This window comes from Dromiciops gliroides, chromosome 1 (assembly GCF_019393635.1).
Source record: "Dromiciops gliroides isolate mDroGli1 chromosome 1, mDroGli1.pri, whole genome shotgun sequence".
Classification (NCBI taxonomy): domain Eukaryota; kingdom Metazoa; phylum Chordata; class Mammalia; order Microbiotheria; family Microbiotheriidae; genus Dromiciops; species Dromiciops gliroides.
In genome coordinates, this window is record NC_057861.1 from 27,049,357 (window position 1) to 27,067,016 (window position 17,660).

At 47.9% G+C, this 17,660-nt stretch overlaps 2 protein-coding genes across 2 annotated transcripts in view; one reads left to right on the top strand and one right to left on the bottom strand.

Annotated features, from left to right (window-relative positions):
- Window positions 1-5,293, bottom strand: part of LOC122744502 (2'-5'-oligoadenylate synthase 3-like) — a 69,894-nt gene extending 64,601 nt beyond the window's left edge. Inside the window, exons 1-4 of the mRNA XM_043990014.1 lie at window positions 5,114-5,293; window positions 4,349-4,637; window positions 2,297-2,472; window positions 514-743 (exon numbers count right to left, since the gene is read on the bottom strand). Of these exons, the coding sequence (XP_043845949.1) occupies window positions 514-743; window positions 2,297-2,472; window positions 4,349-4,637; window positions 5,114-5,290 (872 nt within the window). The 5' untranslated portion in view covers window positions 5,291-5,293. The remainder of the gene's footprint in view (window positions 1-513; window positions 744-2,296; window positions 2,473-4,348; window positions 4,638-5,113) is intronic.
- Window positions 5,294-6,483: 1,190 nt separating this feature from the next.
- On the top strand, window positions 6,484-16,855 carry OAS1 (2'-5'-oligoadenylate synthetase 1). Its single transcript, XM_043976244.1, has 6 exons — window positions 6,484-6,660; window positions 6,913-7,201; window positions 11,838-12,016; window positions 13,570-13,799; window positions 15,383-15,536; window positions 16,294-16,855. Exons 1-6 carry the CDS (start codon window positions 6,484-6,486, stop codon window positions 16,345-16,347), a joined length of 1,083 nt encoding a protein of 360 aa, XP_043832179.1. The 3' UTR covers window positions 16,348-16,855.
- Window positions 16,856-17,660: the final 805 nt, after the last annotated feature.

A 17,660-nucleotide genomic window follows, 5' to 3' on the forward strand; every position in this document is an offset into this window, starting at 1 on the left:
AAGTGGTTAGACTTGATAGCATGTAAAGTGCCTTCCAGTTCAAGATGGAGGATGCTGTGGTCCTTTCTTCTGCAGCTGTAACCCAACTCTGTCCCTGCAATGGTGCCTCCCTGGAAGCATGCTGCACATCCTCCTAGGGTGTCCCCTCCACTGCCTCTTCCAAGTTGCTTGTCCTAGACACAACCATATCAAGTTACACCCCTCTGTGCTGCCCTCCTGACTCTGAGCCCAGAGCTTTCTTCCCAAGAGCACACAGCCTCTGAGGAACAATCTCACCTGGGAGACAAGCTTTCCAGAAAGAAAAGCCAATAGCCCTGGGCAGGCTACAGACCATTCCAATGGGCTCCTTACTTAAGAGTTAAAATTTCTGCATGAGCATTTGTGCCTCAGCAATCAGCAAGAGCTACAAAGCAGGGCTTGATTTGTGGTTTTGGTGATGGAGATTCAGGAGACTAGAGGCACCAACTTGGAAGCTCTGCTGGCCCCAGGCTGAGAGCATCCTAAATCTGGTACCTGTGTTCCTGGAGCTTGCGACAAAGGTGACCTGCAATAGTCTCATTGTGAATGTCATAGTAGATGGTCCAGTAGACCATGAGCTCTTGGTACTTCTGGATCAGATACAGAACTGTCTGGAAGCCCTGGGCTGTGCTGAAATCCGTTTTCTTACTCCCATGCTCCCAGGCATAGACAGTCAGGAGCTCCAGAGCATACTGAGGAGGGAGTGACTCCATTTTCTCCCTGCACTGAGAAGGAAGAAGAAGCAACTGAGCATGATGGGAAATGACAAGGGATGCAATATAAGCTAGAAGAGAGTCCACAGAGGTTGTCTCCTCTAGGAAACATGCTGACCAAGTGGTCACCCAGCTGTGGCTTGGAGAGGGCTTGGGATGGGGAGCCCATAGCTCTGGAGACAATTCCCCTTTGACACAACCTGAGTTGTTGGGAAGGTTTTCCCTCCAGTGAACTGGTCTCACTGGCTGTTCTTCCCACAAGACACTCTGTGCTGGAATGTTCTCCCTCCTCACCTCCACCTCCTGCCTTCCTGAACTTCCTTCAGGTTCCAGCTAAAAGCCTATGTGCTAGCAGAAGTCTTTGCTGATCCCCCTTAATTGACTGCCTCCCGTGTATCCCATCTATACCTTGTTTGTGCAGAGTCCTTTATGTGCTGTCTTCCCCGTTGGGTTCTAAGCCCCCTGAGGGCAGGGGCTGTCTTTGGTCTTTCTTTGTATCCCCAGCACTTAGCACAGTGTATGGCACAGAGGAAGAAGCTGAATAAATGCTCCTTGACTTGGTCCCTGCAGCCTCTGCCCATTGCTCCACATTCTACCTTGTGGAGCCAAGAAGAATGGGTCTAATCTGTCTTGCTTAAGACAGTCCTTTAACTTGTGAAGATAGCTCCCATCACCTTGAACTTTCTCTTCTGTGATCTAAGCAGTCTCAGTTCTTTCAGCTCTATGGTCTTGAGGGCCTTCAGGACCCCAGCTGCCCTCCAGGGGATGCTTCCATGTCATCAGTAACAATCATAACAAGTTATATGTGCAGAGAGTGCTAGAGGGTGTGCTAAGTCCTTTGCATATGCTTTCTCATCTGAGTTCCCTAGAACAGAGTGAGGGAGGATCTATGGGCATCATCATCCTCATTCTACAGGGACAGAAATTGGGACTCAGAGAGATTGTGACTTGCCCAGGGTCACAGAGCCCCCAAGTGTCAGAAGTGGGATTTGAACCCAGGTGTTCCTGATGCCAAGCCCAGCACTTTACTAGAGCCCAAAGCCTCCCTACCCTTGGCCTTCCTCAAATGGGGCACCAAGAGCTACAAGATCCCATCTTCCAAATGTGTTCTGACCCACAAGCCCAGATGTGGCCTCCTCCAGTTTCAAGGGAAATCTATCTGGAACCTTGTCCCAGCCAACTCATTAGAGACCATGCAGCCCCACTCAGCTGATTCAAGGGGGATCAGGGAAGGCTTCCTCTAGAAGGTGGGGTTTTGGCTGGGACTCAAAGGAGAGTAATGTGTAAGAAGTCAAGAAAGCAGGAAGGGTCCCAGTGGCAAAGGAACCACCAGAGCCCTTTGTCTTTGCTCCTAGAAGTAGTGGGGAATGGCTGAAGTTTATTGAGTGGACAGGGGGAGGCATGCTAATGTGGTCAGAGGTGCAATGTGTGACCAGGATGGAGTAGAGGCAGGGAGGCCAATGAGGAGACCATAGGCATAGCCTGGAGATCACCCCAGCAGGGAGGCAGTGGTGAGGCTATGGGGTCCCAGACATCCCACCCTGGGGAACCAAGGAGCTTCCTACCATTTTGTACCAGTGCTTCACCAACCGGATCAGACTTTTGAGCTTGGTGCAGCGCTGTCTGAGGAAGTTCTTCTGCAGTTCTGTGAAGCAGGTGGAGAATTCTCCCCCATCTTTGGATTCCCTTATGAGATCAATGTAGATGCTTTCATCAGGTTTGAAGTGATCAATCACATGGCCTATGGGTGAATGGCAACTCAATTCAGCCAGTGTTTAATTAGCTCTAGCTCTGTTCTGAGCACCAGGAGGAGAGAAGTGGAGATAGATGCTGAAGGTAGAGACAGGACAAAGGCAGGTTCTCCCCACCAGGAGTTTGCATGTAGATAAAAGAACCATACATAGGAAACAGCTGACAATTTGGGGCACAGAGATTGAGTTGTGGAGTAACTCAGGGGAGAAAGATCCCTGTGGTCTGAGGGCATCAGTGAAGGCTTCATGGAGGAGGGGAATCTGACCTGGGTCTTGAAGGATGAGCAGAATTTGGATAAATAGAGTAGAAAGAAGGTTTTTCCAAAGGTGATCATAACCTGACCAAAGGCCTACATGTGGGCGTGGTTATGGTTTGTTCAAGGATCAGTGAGGAGCCTAGGCTGATTGGAGCAGGAGAGGAGCATTGGACAAGAGCCAGAAAAAAGTCAGATCCACCTGGGGCTCTGACTGTTCTCTGGGGGTAATCAGCTGGCCACACCTGCTCATTGTTGTCTGTCCAACGACTGGTCATCTGCTGATAACATGATGTGTCTGAGAAGAGAAGGGTTTATTCTAGACCAGAATTAGTTGTGGCCACAGGCTTAAAACTGGAAGGGGCTTGGGAGATTATCTGGTCTGGGGGTTCTCCACCTGGGCTCTATAAGAGTTAACAAAAACTTTAAAAACTATTTCAATCTGATTTTTTCCTAATGATCTCATGTATTTTATTTTAAACATTTAAAAACAGGACTGTGAGAAGCTCCCCAGACTCAGTCTCCTCTGTGAATGATTTCCAATTCGTCCTGTCTGTAGCTTGTTGGAACACAGCTGCTCAAAGCTTGTCTTCCCCCTTAGACAAGGAGCTTCTTGACAGCTGGAGCTGTCTTTTACCTTTCTTTCTATCCCCAGTGGTTAGTACAGTGGCTGACTCATAGTAGGTGCTTAATAAATGATTGATTGACTGAATGACTAGATTGACAAAGTGCCACCCAAAACAAACACAACAGAAACATTGATGTGCCAAGCACCTTACAAATGTTATCCGCCATGAGCCTCATAACAACCCTATAGAGAGGGTACTATGATAATGCTCATTTTACAGCTGAGTAAACTGAGACAAATGGAGGTTAAGTGACTTGCCCAGAGTCACACAGCTAGCAAGTGTCTAGCTTGGATTTGAGCTCAGGTCTTCCCTACTCCAGGCTCAGTGCTCTATCCACTGCACCACCTAGCCACTTGTCTAGAACCCTTAATTTAGTCAGAGAAAGGCAGTCACTTGCCTGGGGTTACAGTAAGTGGCGGAGTTGGGATTTGAAGACCTCTTTTCTGATACTGAATCCAGTGATCTTTTCTCAGAGTGAGGGAGGATCTATGGGCATCATCATCCCCATTCTACAGGGACAGAAATTGGGACTCAGAGAGATTGTGACTTGCCCAGGGTCACAGAGCCCCCAAGTGTCAGAAGTGGGATTTGAACCCAGGTGTTCCTGATGCCAAGCCCAGCACTTTACTAGAGCCCAAAGCCTCGCTACCCTTGGCCTTCCTCAAATGAGGCACCAAGAGCTACAAGATCCCATCTTCCAAATGTGTTCTGACCCACAAGCCCAGATGTGGCTTCCTCCTGTTTCAAGGGAAATCTAGCTGGAACCTTGTCCTCCTGCACACCCCTCTCTCCTCACCCCCAGGAGGCAGGAACAGAGACTCTCTAGCCCCTGGGTTTTGGGGCCAAGGGGGGAAGCTTTACTGCTGGAAATGAGCTGATGCTGATGCTGAGAGAAGGAGCCTTGGTAGGGGATGTTATTCTAGAAGCAGGGTCTCCTCATCCTGGGCTGGGCTGACCCATAAGCCAGGATGGGGGCTTCTTACCTAGAACATCGAAGGCTGGAAGCACATCAAATTCCACCCACTGACCGATCTTGGTTGACTTCATCCTGAAGCTGAGTACTCGAGGGTTGGGCCATTCATTGACCTCAAATTTTACTTGAAGCTTACATTCTTGCTCATGCTTACATTCTTTCAATTGTTTCTTGATTTCCTCAATGAGCTCTTTTCGGCGATCTATCTGGTCCTGATAGCTTTTGAGGTTGCTGAGAAATACTACCAGGTCTGCATCAGAGCAGCCTTTCAGGGCTGTGCCTTTGCCAGATGACCCTCCCTGCATGGAGCAGAAACGGAGATTATCCCTGAAGGAAGAGCCACTTGGCCTGAAGAAGGGGGAAGGGGACATGGAAAACCAGCTGCCCCCTCCCCAGACAGCTCTCTGCTCTGCTCACCCCCATGTTCCAAACCTGGCTTTTACAGACCCAAGAGGATCCTCCCCCTGCCTGGGCTCGCTCGCTCTCTCTCTCTCTCTCTCTCTCTCTCTCTCTCTCTCTCTCTCTCTCTCACACACACACACACACACACACACACACACAGGGCAATGAGAGTTAAGTGACTTGCTCAGGGTCACACATTTAGTAAGTGTCAAGTTTTTGAGGTCAGATTTGAACTCAGGTCCTCCTGAATCCAGGGTGGGTGCTTTATCCAATGCACCACCTAGCTGCTCCGTGGGCTTTCTATCTTTTTCAAGCCTTCTGCCCCTGGTCAGATTCTCAGAGAAGCAGGCAAAGAAAGCAGTCCTGGGCTCACCTTCACAACCTTGGTCACCCGAACTGACTTCCCTGTATCTCGGAAACACCTGTTCTTTAGGAAGGAGGAGATGGTGTCAATGGCACTTCGGACCTCTCTCTTGAAAGTGGTATCAGGTAAGAGATGCTCTTCGATGTACTTGTCTAGTTCCTTTGCCCGGGTTTCCCTGAGACTCATGGTGTCCACAGCCTGCACTGAAGGAGTGAGCAAGATGAGAGCTCAGTACCCAGTGAGCTGTGCTGCCCTTTGCTCTACCCAGGAAACTCCTATGTCTTCAATTGGTTTCGTTTTCCTGAGCAAGGCTGGACTAGTTGAGGGATGAACCCTGGTTTCTGCCATTACCTTCCAGACTGTGTCTAATTTTAAATACGTTTAATGGATGCCTTTTTTTTTTTTGGTCTGCATCCTAGGGTTTTTTTTCTTTTTCTTTTGAAAGAAATAATACTGTCCCTCCCCCACACCACCTCCAAATGGGACTCTCTTGTAACAGGGAAAACTGAAGTGGCCACGCCCCTTGCAATCCTTAAAAGACATTGCTAGTTTGAAGAGGTTGCTTCATGGTAGTACAGGAGATGGGGAATGTGATCCCCTTTACCTATAGGTAGCTAGGGGGCCCAGTGGGTACTCAGGAAAACCTGAGTTCCAACCTGGCTTCAGACACTAACTGTAACCCTGGGCAAGTCACTTAACCTTTGTTTCAGTTTCCTCAATTATAAAATAAGCATAATAGTAATACCTTCCTTGAAGGATTGTTATGAGGCTCAAATGAGAGGTATCCCAGTGCCCGGCACATAGTATGCACGAGCTAAATGTTTATTTCCTGCCCACTCTGTGTCTCAGAGTCACAGTTTTCAGCCAAATAGAGCCTCCCACAAGTATAGACTGATGGAACTGATGCCCAAGAGGGTGGGCGCTGACCAGCACCAGGTGGAGCTGAGCTGGTTTTAGGGAAACCAGAAAACAGCGTTTTCAACGAGATGCAGATGACAGAAAAACTAATGATGAGTCTTGAGAACTGCTTCTGAGGCATCTCTACCCCCTTCTGGCAGAGAGGAGGAATAGGGCAGAACTTCTCCACATCGTCAGAAAGTTGGTGTTTTGTTTTGTTTTGTTTTGTTTTGATAGGGTTGGTTTTGTTTAATTGTTTCTTTTTGTGACAAAAGAGGGTCTATCCGGAGGTAAGAAGGATTATTATTTCCAAAAAGACTAGCATCAAGGCCAGGGTCCAGCCCTGGTCAGGAAAATGAAATGGGTCCAAGAGGCAAAGCTCTGTTAGGGAGGACTGTCCTAGGGCGGGGCAAAGAGTGGAACATTTCTCAGTCAGCTGAGCTCTCACTTTCCTCTTTCTCTCAGTGCAGGCTGTGGACATCATGAATCTCTGGGACACTCGTCCAGGGGACCTGGACAGGTACATCAAATTGCATCTCTTGCCTGATACCACTTTCAAGAGAGAGGTCCGAAGAGCCATTGACACTATCTCCTCCTTCCTAAAGGACAGGTGTTTCCAAGATACAGGGAAGTCAGTCCGGGTGACCAAGGTTGTAAAGGTGAGCCCAGGGCTGGTTTCTTTACCTGCTTCTCTGAGAATCTGGGCAGGGGCAGAAGGCTCGGGACATAGAGAAACCCCAGGCAAGGGGAGGATCCTCTTGGGTCCTTAATGTGCAAGTTTGGAACATAGAGGTGAGCAGAGCAGAGGGCTGTCTGGGGAGGGGGGCAGCTGGTTTTCCATGTCCCCTTCTCCCTTCTTCTGGCCAAGTGGCTCTTCCTTCAGGGATAATCTCCATTTCTACTCCATGCAGGGAGGTTCATCTGGCAAAGGCACAGCCCTGAGAGGCTGCTCTGATGCAGACCTGGTAGTATTTCTCAGCAACCTCAAAAGCTATCAGGACCAGCTAGATCACCGAAAAGAGCTCATTGAGGAAATCAAGAAACGATTGGAAGAATGTAAGCGTGAGCAAGAACAGAAGTTTCAAGTAAAATTTGAGGTCAACGAATGGCCCAACTCTCGAGTGCTCAGGTTCAGGATGAAGTCAACCAAGATTGGTCAGTGGGTGGACTTTGAGGTGCTTCCAGCCTTTGATGTTCTAGGTAAGAAGCCCCCATCCTGGCTTCTGGGTCAGCCCAGACCAGGATGAGGAGACCCTGCTTCTAGAATAACAGCTCCTTCCCAAGCCCCTTCTCTCAGCCTCCACCCCAGTGGATTTCTATCAACTGTCAGTCAACATTTATTCAGCACTTACTAGGTGTCCTAAGACTCTTGGTGATACAAAGAAAGGTTAAAAACCAATCCCTCCCAAGGACTTTCCAGCTTTATGGGGGAGACAGCATATGAACAAACACATGATATATGGGATGTATTGCCAATAACCAGTAAAGGGAAGGCACCAGAATTGTACAAGATTGGGAAAGGCTTCCCAAGGTAGCAGGTGACATTTTAGTTGCGTCTTAAGGGAAACCTGGAAGCAGAGATGAGGAAGAACATTCCAGGCATGAGAAAAATGCCTGGAGGTGGGAGATGGGAGTGCCTTGCTTAAGAAACAGCAAGGACACTGGTATGACTGGATCAGATTTTCCGTGGTAGGGGAGTGTAAGAAGACTGGTGAGGCTGGGGGCAAGGAAGTTGTGAAGGCCTTTGGATGACAGAGGACTTTATATTTGATCCTGGAGGTGAAAGGCTGCCACTGGAGTCTATTGAGTAGATTCAATTTAGGAAGATCCATTTTGACCACTGAGAGGAGCATGGACTGGAGTGGAGAGAGACTCATGGAAGGGAAACCAACAAGCAAGCTATTGCAATAGTCCAGGTGTGACGTCACGAGAGAATGGGCTAGGGTGATGGAAGTGTCTGTCAGAGGAGAGAAGGGGGCATACAGGAGAGAGCCCATGAAGGTAAGATTTTAAGATATGCTGATATGGGGTGGGAGGGTGAGAGAGACCTAAGAGTGGAAAATGACGATTAAGTTTTGAGCCTGGGTGACTGGTTATGAGGGTGTTACCCTTGCCAGTAATAAGGAAGTTGGCAAGGGAGAATATTTGGAAGGAAAGATAATGAGTTCAGTTTTGGAAACGGTGTGTCTAAGGTGTTTGATTTGTCTGAAAGGCAGTTGGAGATGGGAGACTGTAGGTCAGTAGAGAGAACAGGGATGTATTAATAGCTTTAAGAATCATTGGCATAGAGATGTTGACTGAATTCATGGGAACCGAAGAGATCAAAGTTTCCCCTGTTGGACGACATAGACAGGAGCTGTGGAGTTTCTGTTTCTTTCTCATACTGGGGTTTCTGTTTCCTGGCATTTTTTTCATGCTGGGGTTTCTGTTTCCTGGCATTTTTTTCATGCTGGAGTTTCTGTTTCCTGGAATTTTTTTCATGCTGGGGTTTCTGTTTCCTTTTCAGGCTGGGGCCAGTGCAGTGTAGGAGAAAGAAGACACCTGAGGCTGTGGGTGACCAGGGTAGTGGGAAGGCAAAAACCCAGTATATGTAGGTCACTTGATGGAACTGGAGGTATTTAGCCTTCAGGTGAGAAGAATCAGGGGGTATGATAAGAACCTTTAAGTATTTAATGGAATTTATTTATTTTGTAAGTAATAAACATTTTTATTTGTAGTTTTAGGTTCCAATTTTTATCCCTCCTCTCCTCCCTTCCCTCCCTGCTCCCTGAGGCAGTAAGCAATCAGATATGAGTTATACATGTATGGTTTTGTAAAATATGACCATATTAGTCATTTTGTACAAGAAACTTGAATAAAAGAAAAAAATGAAAGTAAAAAATCACCTGCTTCAGTCTGTGTTCCATCAATATCAATTCTTTCTTTGGAGGTGGATAGTATGTTTCATAAATAGTCCTTTGGGATTGTCTTGGATCATTGTATTGTTGAGAATAGTTAAGTCATGTTAAATAGAAATTAATGGGGAAAAGCTATTGGACTTGTACTGGTTGGCCCAGAGGGAGGAAGTAGGATGTCAGGAAAAACTTCCTAACAATTAGAGCTATTTAAATGTTGAATGGGCTACCTCATCAGAAGTCTTTAAGCAAAGATTATGTGGTTACTGGAAAGATTGATGGTACCTAGATAGATAAGTAGATAGAGAAATAAAGCATACATTAAGTGTGCCAAGCATCATGCTAAGTATGGGGGGGGGGGAGATTTACAAAGACAAGAGAAATAGTCTCTGCCTTCAAGTAGCTTACATTCTAATGATAAAAGACAACACATAAAGGCGGGGATAGAAAGCGGGGTGGGCCTTGGTGACATGGCATGGAGACGGTTGGAGAAAGATGCCAAGGGCTATTTCTGGCCAATTTAAGGTCCAAACTCACCTATCCACACCCAGGGGCAGAGTTTCAGGGGCAGTGTTCAAGGTTCCCTTGGGAGGGAGATAGAGAGGATGAGGAAGATAGAATTCAGTTGGGATGGTGTGGAAATGCTGGGATATTAGGGAAGGGATTCTTTGACAGAAATAGATTCGAGGGACAGCTAGGTGGCACAGGGGATAGAGCACCAGCCCTGGATTCAGGAGGACCTGAGTTCAAATCCGGCCTCAGACACTTGACACTTACTAGCTGTGTGACCCTGGGCAAGTCACTTCACCCCAATTGCCTCACTAAAAACAAAAAGAAAGAAATAGATTGGGATAGAGGGTCTCCTAAGTCCCTTCTGGGTTTCTATACTTCCTTGAAGAGGACAAGAATGATCAGAATCAGATGATGAAGAGTCAGAGACAGTTAGCAATTTGGGGCTTGGGCAAATGATGTGGGCTCTGCTGGAATGCAGCGGGGTTGGGTGAGATGGAAGCACACCCCGGAGCCCTGTGACATTAATAGGGTTTGGAGGGAAATGGGGACTGAGGTTGTAGTCATTAGGGAGAGGATGTCCCAGGAAAATATGTTGGAGGATTAGCTGGCTGGAGTGGGCTGTGGTTATGAGCCCTGAGGTCATAACTGATGAGGGAGGAAGCCTACTCAGGATGAGCCCACATGTGATCCAAACTCAGGTCTTCCTGACTCCAGGCCTGGTGTTCTATCCACTGTGCCACCCAGCTGCTGGAGAAAGAAGGACTAGGTCCTGGGAAATGACTAGATGAAGGACATGGGTTACTTAGTGTATCCGAGAGAGTATCAATTTCTATGTTGAAGTCCCCTGGTATGAGGGAAGGAGTGGGGGTGGACAGCAACACTGTGAGGGAAGCATTAAGTTCACTGAAGAAGGAGAGAGGGGTTTGGGGGGGGCAGCAAGCAGATAACAGTTACCAGAACTGTGACTGGGTGACATATTTTGGATTGGATGAATCTCAGGGGAGGAGATGATGGTGGTTCTGAGGGATGGTGGTAGAGGGAAAGTCTAGAGGTAACAATGGTGAGTACCAAGTAATCTGCCCAGAGCCAGTCAGTGGGTGGATGACGCTAGTGAAACCAACTGCCGATCAGGTGACCAGGGATGCCATGGCATCGGGAGGGAGCCAGGTCTCAGTAAGAGGCAGAAGTAAGAGGGAGTGGGGAAGGAAAAGGTTTAAGACGAAGGTAGATTTGTTACCAGCGCAGCAAAGAGATTTAGAGAGGCTGTTTTGTGGTGGGCCTGGGGAATGTTTGAGGAGTGTGCGAGTTAGGGACAGGATGGAGGGGTGGGAAATGAAGAATAAGCTTCCTACAATGACAGCTGGAAATTCAGAATTGGGATGGGGAGAGTGGGAGTGGTTGCTATACTCACCATTGAGAAATGAGTCCCTGAAGAGTGAGTGTCAATGGCTGGAGAGAGGGCTATTGAGCAAGGCAGGTCATTAGACTGGCCAAAGTCTAACCTCATAGCAGGTAGAAATACCGAGTCTTGTAAAGCCTAAGAGACCAGGGCCTGCAAAGTCACAGCCAGGCAGAGTCCAAACTGGAAGAAGGAGCTGGCAATTCTTTGTTATGTCCAACACAGCCCAGTGCCTAGCCCAGAAGAAGCACTTAAGAATATTTATTGACGGACTGACTGGAAAGTGATACTTTTTCTAAGATGGAAATGTTTCCAAAGTGTTTTACAGACTATCTCATTTGTGTCTCACAAGCTATGGAGGTGGCTTTATGAATCCCTTTTTCTTGGAAGGGGTTCAGAGAGGTTGTCACTTGCCCAGGGCCACATGAAGAAGTAGCAGAAGGCTTGGAACCCAGTTCTTCCCCTCAGTGAGTCCAACAAGCTCTCCACTAAGCTGTTCTGCCTTTGCCTTATCTTTTTCTCAGTGCCCCATGGCCACGCCTCACTCATCTCCACCTTATTTCTGCTCTCTCCCCCTGTCTAAAATGCTTTCCTCATCTCCAAACTCCACCCAGCTTGAACACTCCCTCTTCTCTGAAGTCTGCCCCAGACCAACTCGATTTCTTCCTTCCCTGTAATTATCACAGAGTGCTTCACCTTGTCCTGGACATTTGTGTGAGAGGCAATGTGTAACAGAGACAGAGCAGGAATGAGCAACTGGGGCCTGAGGTTTGAGTCCTGCCTTAGACACTGTGTGACCCCTGGGCAAGCCAAACTACCTCTCACAGTCTCAATTTTCACATCTGTAAAATGGGGAGATTGCTCATTGTACCACTACTTACTTCTCAGGTCTTTGGTAAAGAAAATGCATTTTAAGTGATGGAATATTTCTAGGACTGGACCCGACTTCTGCCCTTTTCCTCACCTGAGCCCAGCACTGAGCAGGTGCTGAAAAAACACTGGCTGAATTGAGTGGGTTTTCCCCCAACAGGCCAGGTGAACAAAGACCTCAAGACACCTGATAAACGCATCTACATTGATCTCATAAGGGAATCCAAGGAAGGGGGAGAATTCTCCACCTGCTTCACAGAACTGCAGAAGAATTTCCTCAGACAGCGCTGCACCAAGCTCAAAAGTCTGATCCGGTTGGTGAAGCACTGGTACAAAATGGTAGGAAGCTCCTTGGTTCCCCAGGGTGGGATGTCTGGGCCCCCACAGCCTCACCACTGCCTCCCTGCTGGGGTGATCTCCAGGCCATGCCAATGGTCTCCTCATTGGCCTCCCTGCCTCTACTCCATCCTGGTCACACATTGCACCTCTGACCACATTAGCATGCCTCCCCCTGTCCACTCAATAAACTTCAGCCATTCCCCACTACTTCTAGGAGCAAAGACAAAGGGCTCTGGTGGTTCCTTTGCCACTGGGACCCTTCCTGCTTTCTTGACTTCTTACACATTACTCTCCTTTGAGTCCCAGCCAAAACCCCACCTTCTAGAGGAAGCCTTCCCTGATCCCCCTTGAATCAGCTGAGTGGGGCTGCATGGTCTCTAATGAGTTGGCTGGGACAAGGTTCCAGATAGATTTCCCTTGAAACTGGAGGAGGCCACATCTGGGCTTGTGGGTCAGAACACATTTGGAAGATGGGATCTTGTAGCTCTTGGTGCCCCACTTGAGGAAGGCCAAGGGTAGGGAGGCTTTGGGCTCTAGTAAAGTGCTGGGCTTGGCATCAGGAACACCTGGGTTCAAATCCCACTTCTGACACTTGGGGGCTCTGTGACCCTGGGCAAGTCACAATCTCTCTGAGTCCCAATTTCTGTCCCTGTAGAATGAGGATGATGATGCCCATAGATCCTCCCTCACTCTGTTCTAGGGAACTCAGATGAGAAAGCATATGCAAAGGACTTAGCACACCCTCTAGCACTCTCTGCACATATAACTTGTTATGATTGTTACTGATGACATGGAAGCATCCCCTGGAGGGCAGCTGGGGTCCTGAAGGCCCTCAAGACCATAGAGCTGAAAGAACTGAGACTGCTTAGATCACAGAAGAGAAAGTTCAAGGTGATGGGAGCTATCTTCACAAGTTAAAGGACTGTCTTAAGCAAGACAGATTAGACCCATTCTTCTTGGCTCCACAAGGTAGAATGTGGAGCAATGGGCAGAGGCTGCAGGGACCAAGTCAAGGAGCATTTATTCAGCTTCTTCCTCTGTGCCATACACTGTGCTAAGTACTGGGGATACAAAGAAAGACCAAAGACAGCCCCTGCCCTCAGGGAGCTTAGAACCCAACGGGGAAGACAGCACATAAAGGACTCTGCACAAACAAGGTATAGATGGGATACACGGGAGGCAGTCAATTAAGGGGGATCAGCAAAGACTTCTGCTAGCACATAGGCTTTTAGCTGGAACCTGAAGGAAGTTCAGGAAGGCAGGAGATGGAGGTGAGGAGGGAGAACGTTCCAGCACGGAGTGTCTTGTGGGAAGAACAGCCAGTGAGACCAGTTCACTGGAGGGAAAACCTTCCCAACAACTCAGGTTGTGTCAAAGGGGAATTGTCTCCAGAGCTATGGGCTCCCCATCCCAAGCCCTCTCCAAGCCACAGCTGGGTGACCACTTGGTCAGCATGATTCCTAGAGGAGACAACCTCTGTGGACTCTCTTCTAGCTTATATTGCATCCCTTGTCATTTCCCATCATGCTCAGTTGCTTCTTCTTCCTTCTCAGTGCAGGGAGAAAATGGAGTCACTCCCTCCTCAGTATGCTCTGGAGCTCCTGACTGTCTATGCCTGGGAGCATGGGAGCCAGGAACTGGATTTCAACACAGCCCAGGGCTTCCAGACAGTTCTGTACCTGATCCAGAAGTACCAAGAGCTCATGGTCTACTGGACCATCTACTATGACATTCACAATGAGACTATTGCAGGTCACCTTTGTCGCAAGCTCCAGGAACACAGGTACCAGATTTAGGATGCTCTCAGCCTGGGGCCAGCAGAGCTTCCAAGTTGGTGCCTCTAGTCTCCTGAATCTCCATCACCAAAACCACAAATCAAGCCCTGCTTTGTAGCTCTTGCTGATTGCTGAGGCACAAATGCTCATGCAGAAATTTTAACTCTTAAGTAAGGAGCCCATTGGAATGGTCTGTAGCCTGCCCAGGGCTATTGGCTTTTCTTTCTGGAAAGCTTGTCTCCCAGGTGAGATTGTTCCTCAGAGGCTGTGTGCTCTTGGGAAGAAAGCTCTGGGCTCAGAGTCAGGAGGGCAGCACAGAGGGGTGTAACTTGATATGGTTGTGTCTAGGACAAGCAACTTGGAAGAGGCAGTGGAGGGGACACCCTAGGAGGATGTGCAGCATGCTTCCAGGGAGGCACCATTGCAGGGACAGAGTTGGGCTACAGCTGCAGGAGAAAGGACCACAGCATCCTCCATCTTGAACTGGAAGGCACTTTACATGCTATCAAGTCTAACCACTTCATCTGACACATGGGGAAACTGAGGCTCAGAGAGCTCAAGAGATTTACTCACACAGTATACAAAGCACAACTGAAACCTGGGCCATTCTGAGAGCCAAGCTCCCTGTCCCATCTTATTTGGTGCTAAGCTCAGCGGTCTCTACCACTGCTGAGACCCTGCATACCCTGCCATCTAGTTTTCCACACCTCAGTGACAAAGCCTCAGTCACCCTGTTTTAGTTACAAAAACTCCCTGGGTTAGTCCCACCTCTACCATTCCCTCCTCCCTGGGCCTTAGCTTCTTGCTCTGTAAGATGGGGGTGATACCACCTGTCTTACCTGTGTCAGAGGGCTTGTAATTAGGATCAGATGTGATGGAGCGAGCTGTAAGACAAAAGTTCCTAATATGGAGGCTGGAAGTGTGTGTGTGTGTGTGTGTGTGTGTGTGTGTGTGTTTTAACACAGGTTTTGAATCAGTTTCAAGCTATTTTTAAAACTGCACTAAGGTTTTGGGGACACCCTGTATTTGTGATAACCATAATTGCATATAATCAGTTTCCTTTGTGATTCTGTGTATTTTATTTTATGCATATAGACTCCTGAGAAAGGATCCATAAATCTTCACTAGACTCCCAGAGGAGTCCAGGACACAGAGAATGTTAAGACCTCATTTTTTAAGACTCTTAAGTGTCCAGAGGTGAGGCTGACCTGAATTGGTAAAGGGGATCATCTCACCTGGGAGTTCCCGATACCAGTGAAAGGACAAGTTCAGTCTTTATTCTGTAATATTCACAGCTTTTAAACATAAATGTGCATAGAGGGCAGAGGGTGGAAGGGATAGGTGTGCTGGAAAAGCCAGGGAGGCTTTCCCTTTGGCTCTTCTTCTGCCCTAAGTGCTTGATTCATCAAGATGGGGGCTCACCCAGCTCAGCTCTATATGCATCCATCCGTCAATCACTAAATATTTATTAAGCTCCTATTATATGCCAGATGCATCTAGAGAGGGAAAAGCCTGGAGCCAATGTCTTCTTGACTTTGGCAACCTGGGAGGAATATCTTGATTAGCCTCAACTCTTTGCTCTAACCTTTAGGCCAGTGATCCTGGACCCAGCTGACCCAACTGGTGATGTAGGGGGCGGACATCAATGGCGCTGGGACAAGCTGGCACAAGAAGCTCAATGTTGGTCATCTGCCCCTTGCTTTCAAAATGGGGATGGGAAATGTGTACAGCCATGGAAAGTGCCGGTGAGTGAGAGAGCCTTCTCCTGTGTGTGTGTGTGTGTGTGTGTGTGTGTGTGTGTGTGTGTATGTACATAGTATGTGTGATACCCCAAGGAAGGGCCCCCATGGGCTCAGGAACTCTTCATCTCTACATAATGCCTTTTCTGCTCCTATAGCCCAGACTTACTGTCATCTGAAGTTGGAATCTTGGGGCTTACTCCTGGGCCCCAGACAATCACAGGCCACCATGAGACTGGCACTTCCCATGATCCTTGGGATTTGGAAGAGTTCAAGATCGTGCCCTCCTTGATTCCACATCTGCCCCCCTAAACTGGAGCCCAGAACAGTTATAACCCCTCCTATACCCACTTTCTGGTTCACCCTAAGGAAGACCACTTTCAACAGAGTCTTTTAATTAAGCAGTGAAGTCCTGAGATGTGGTACAAATCCCAGAGAGTAAGAGACAGACAGACAGATACACAGTTGTTCACAGTCACACTGCTGAGCCCTACTAAACCCATTTGTGAGCTATGGCAACTGAGGCCCAGGGAAGGTCAATGTCTTGAGTGAGGTCATGTGGCCAGTCAGTGGGAGAAGTAGGACTGGAATTCAGGTCTCTATGCTCTCAGCCTGGATCTCTCTCCACCTGACTTCCCCAGCTCATTGCCAGGGCCCAGATGGACAAGTGTCCAGTGAGTCCCTCCCACCCCTTCCCATGCTTGCCTATCAGGAGCATGCAGGCAGCCTCTCTAATGCAAATGTGCTTATCTTATGCTTGCAGATGGAGCAGACCCTGGAAGCCAGCAAAGACTTCAACCTTATGAGCAAGCCATAACTACAGGCAGAATGCATCCTACTTTATATGCAATGCTAAGGACCCTACAATCATGGGTTGTGTGTGCAATGCTTAGGACCCTACAAACCCCAATATGGCTTCAGAACAGGCCAGTACTGTTTGCTGCCTCTGGGACATGTGTTTGGATTGGTATAGAGCATGCCAATGTGACCCTGTATGATGGTGTTGGGGCAGCATTAGCTTAAAGAGGCACACATTCTTCATTCTTTCTTCAAGAGAGACACATGTCATTCCAGACTTTCTTTGAGGAGAGACCCTTGGATAAAGAGAAAAGACTTTGGGAGTGACAGGTGTATAGAGAAACTGGCTCCTCTACATGTCTCTGATATTGAGTTTACCTCCCTAGCCTTTGGGGAAATGCCCTGTATTTGAATTTGGGGGCTCTCTGTTGGTTGAGGCTAAAGATCTTGTTGCCCATGTGAAAGCTTATGCAAGGTGTATATTTTCTAGCCTATTGAAATCTGTATTACTTTTCTGATTTCCATACTGTTTATCATAAATTGATTTAATATCTATTCCATAATTGTGATTGTCTTTTTTATAACTAACATTTGATGGAAAGGCGTCAAGCAAATGGGTATAAACTTGGAATATCCTTGTCCTTTTAATGGATAGTAACCAGGGAAGTTAATAGGTTTGGGGGTTTTTTGGCTTTTAAACCTAAAAGTCTTGCCCTTAGGTAAGTAATGTTTAAAGGGAGCAGATAGATAGAATTCTAGTCTAGGACTCCCTCTCTCAGAGCAGAACAGAATGGTCAGCCTCCTGATCCTTCTCCTGAACCCTTCCCGGAAGGAATTGATCTCCCTTGGAGAGGGATGGGTGAGATTGAGGAGATATCTATCATGCCTCCCCTTGAGGTAGCTAACTGTACACCTAGGCATCCAACAAGAACATAGATCTCCTGTGGGCAGTTCACATCTTCCAACTGAATCAGGTGTGGTTGTGTACCAACACTGGGGTGAGAGGCATTTGTGGGTTTGTTTGGGTGTTTGGGTTTGGGGACACCCAGTGAAACAGGAAGAGCATGGGAAATTCAGCCACAAAGACTTCTTGGGGCAAATGAGATTTCAGTACCTGGCCCAAATCACCACAGAGATGGTGGGAGGGGTGGAAGCAGAGAGAAGAAAAGAGAAGAACCTCTTGGCACAGGTGGGGTCAAGAAGCAGAAGCGGGACTGTGGCCAGGAAGGCTCAAAAGAGAAACGTGAGGCAAGTTCCTCATGGGGACAAGGTAGCAAATGAGCAGAAACTGACTGATTAGTGAAGAAGGGGATAAGGAGGAAGTTAGGGTTG

Coding starts and splice junctions, on each gene's coding strand:
- OAS1 (XM_043976244.1), top strand. CDS start 6,484: ATGAATCTCTGGGACACTCGTCCAGGGGACCTGGACAGGTACATCAAA. Junction 6,661..6,912: donor GGGTGACCAAGGTTGTAAAG/GTGAGCCCAGGG, acceptor TACTCCATGCAG/GGAGGTTCATCTGGCAAAGG. Junction 15,537..16,293: donor TACAGCCATGGAAAGTGCCG/GTGAGTGAGAGA, acceptor TTATGCTTGCAG/ATGGAGCAGACCCTGGAAGC.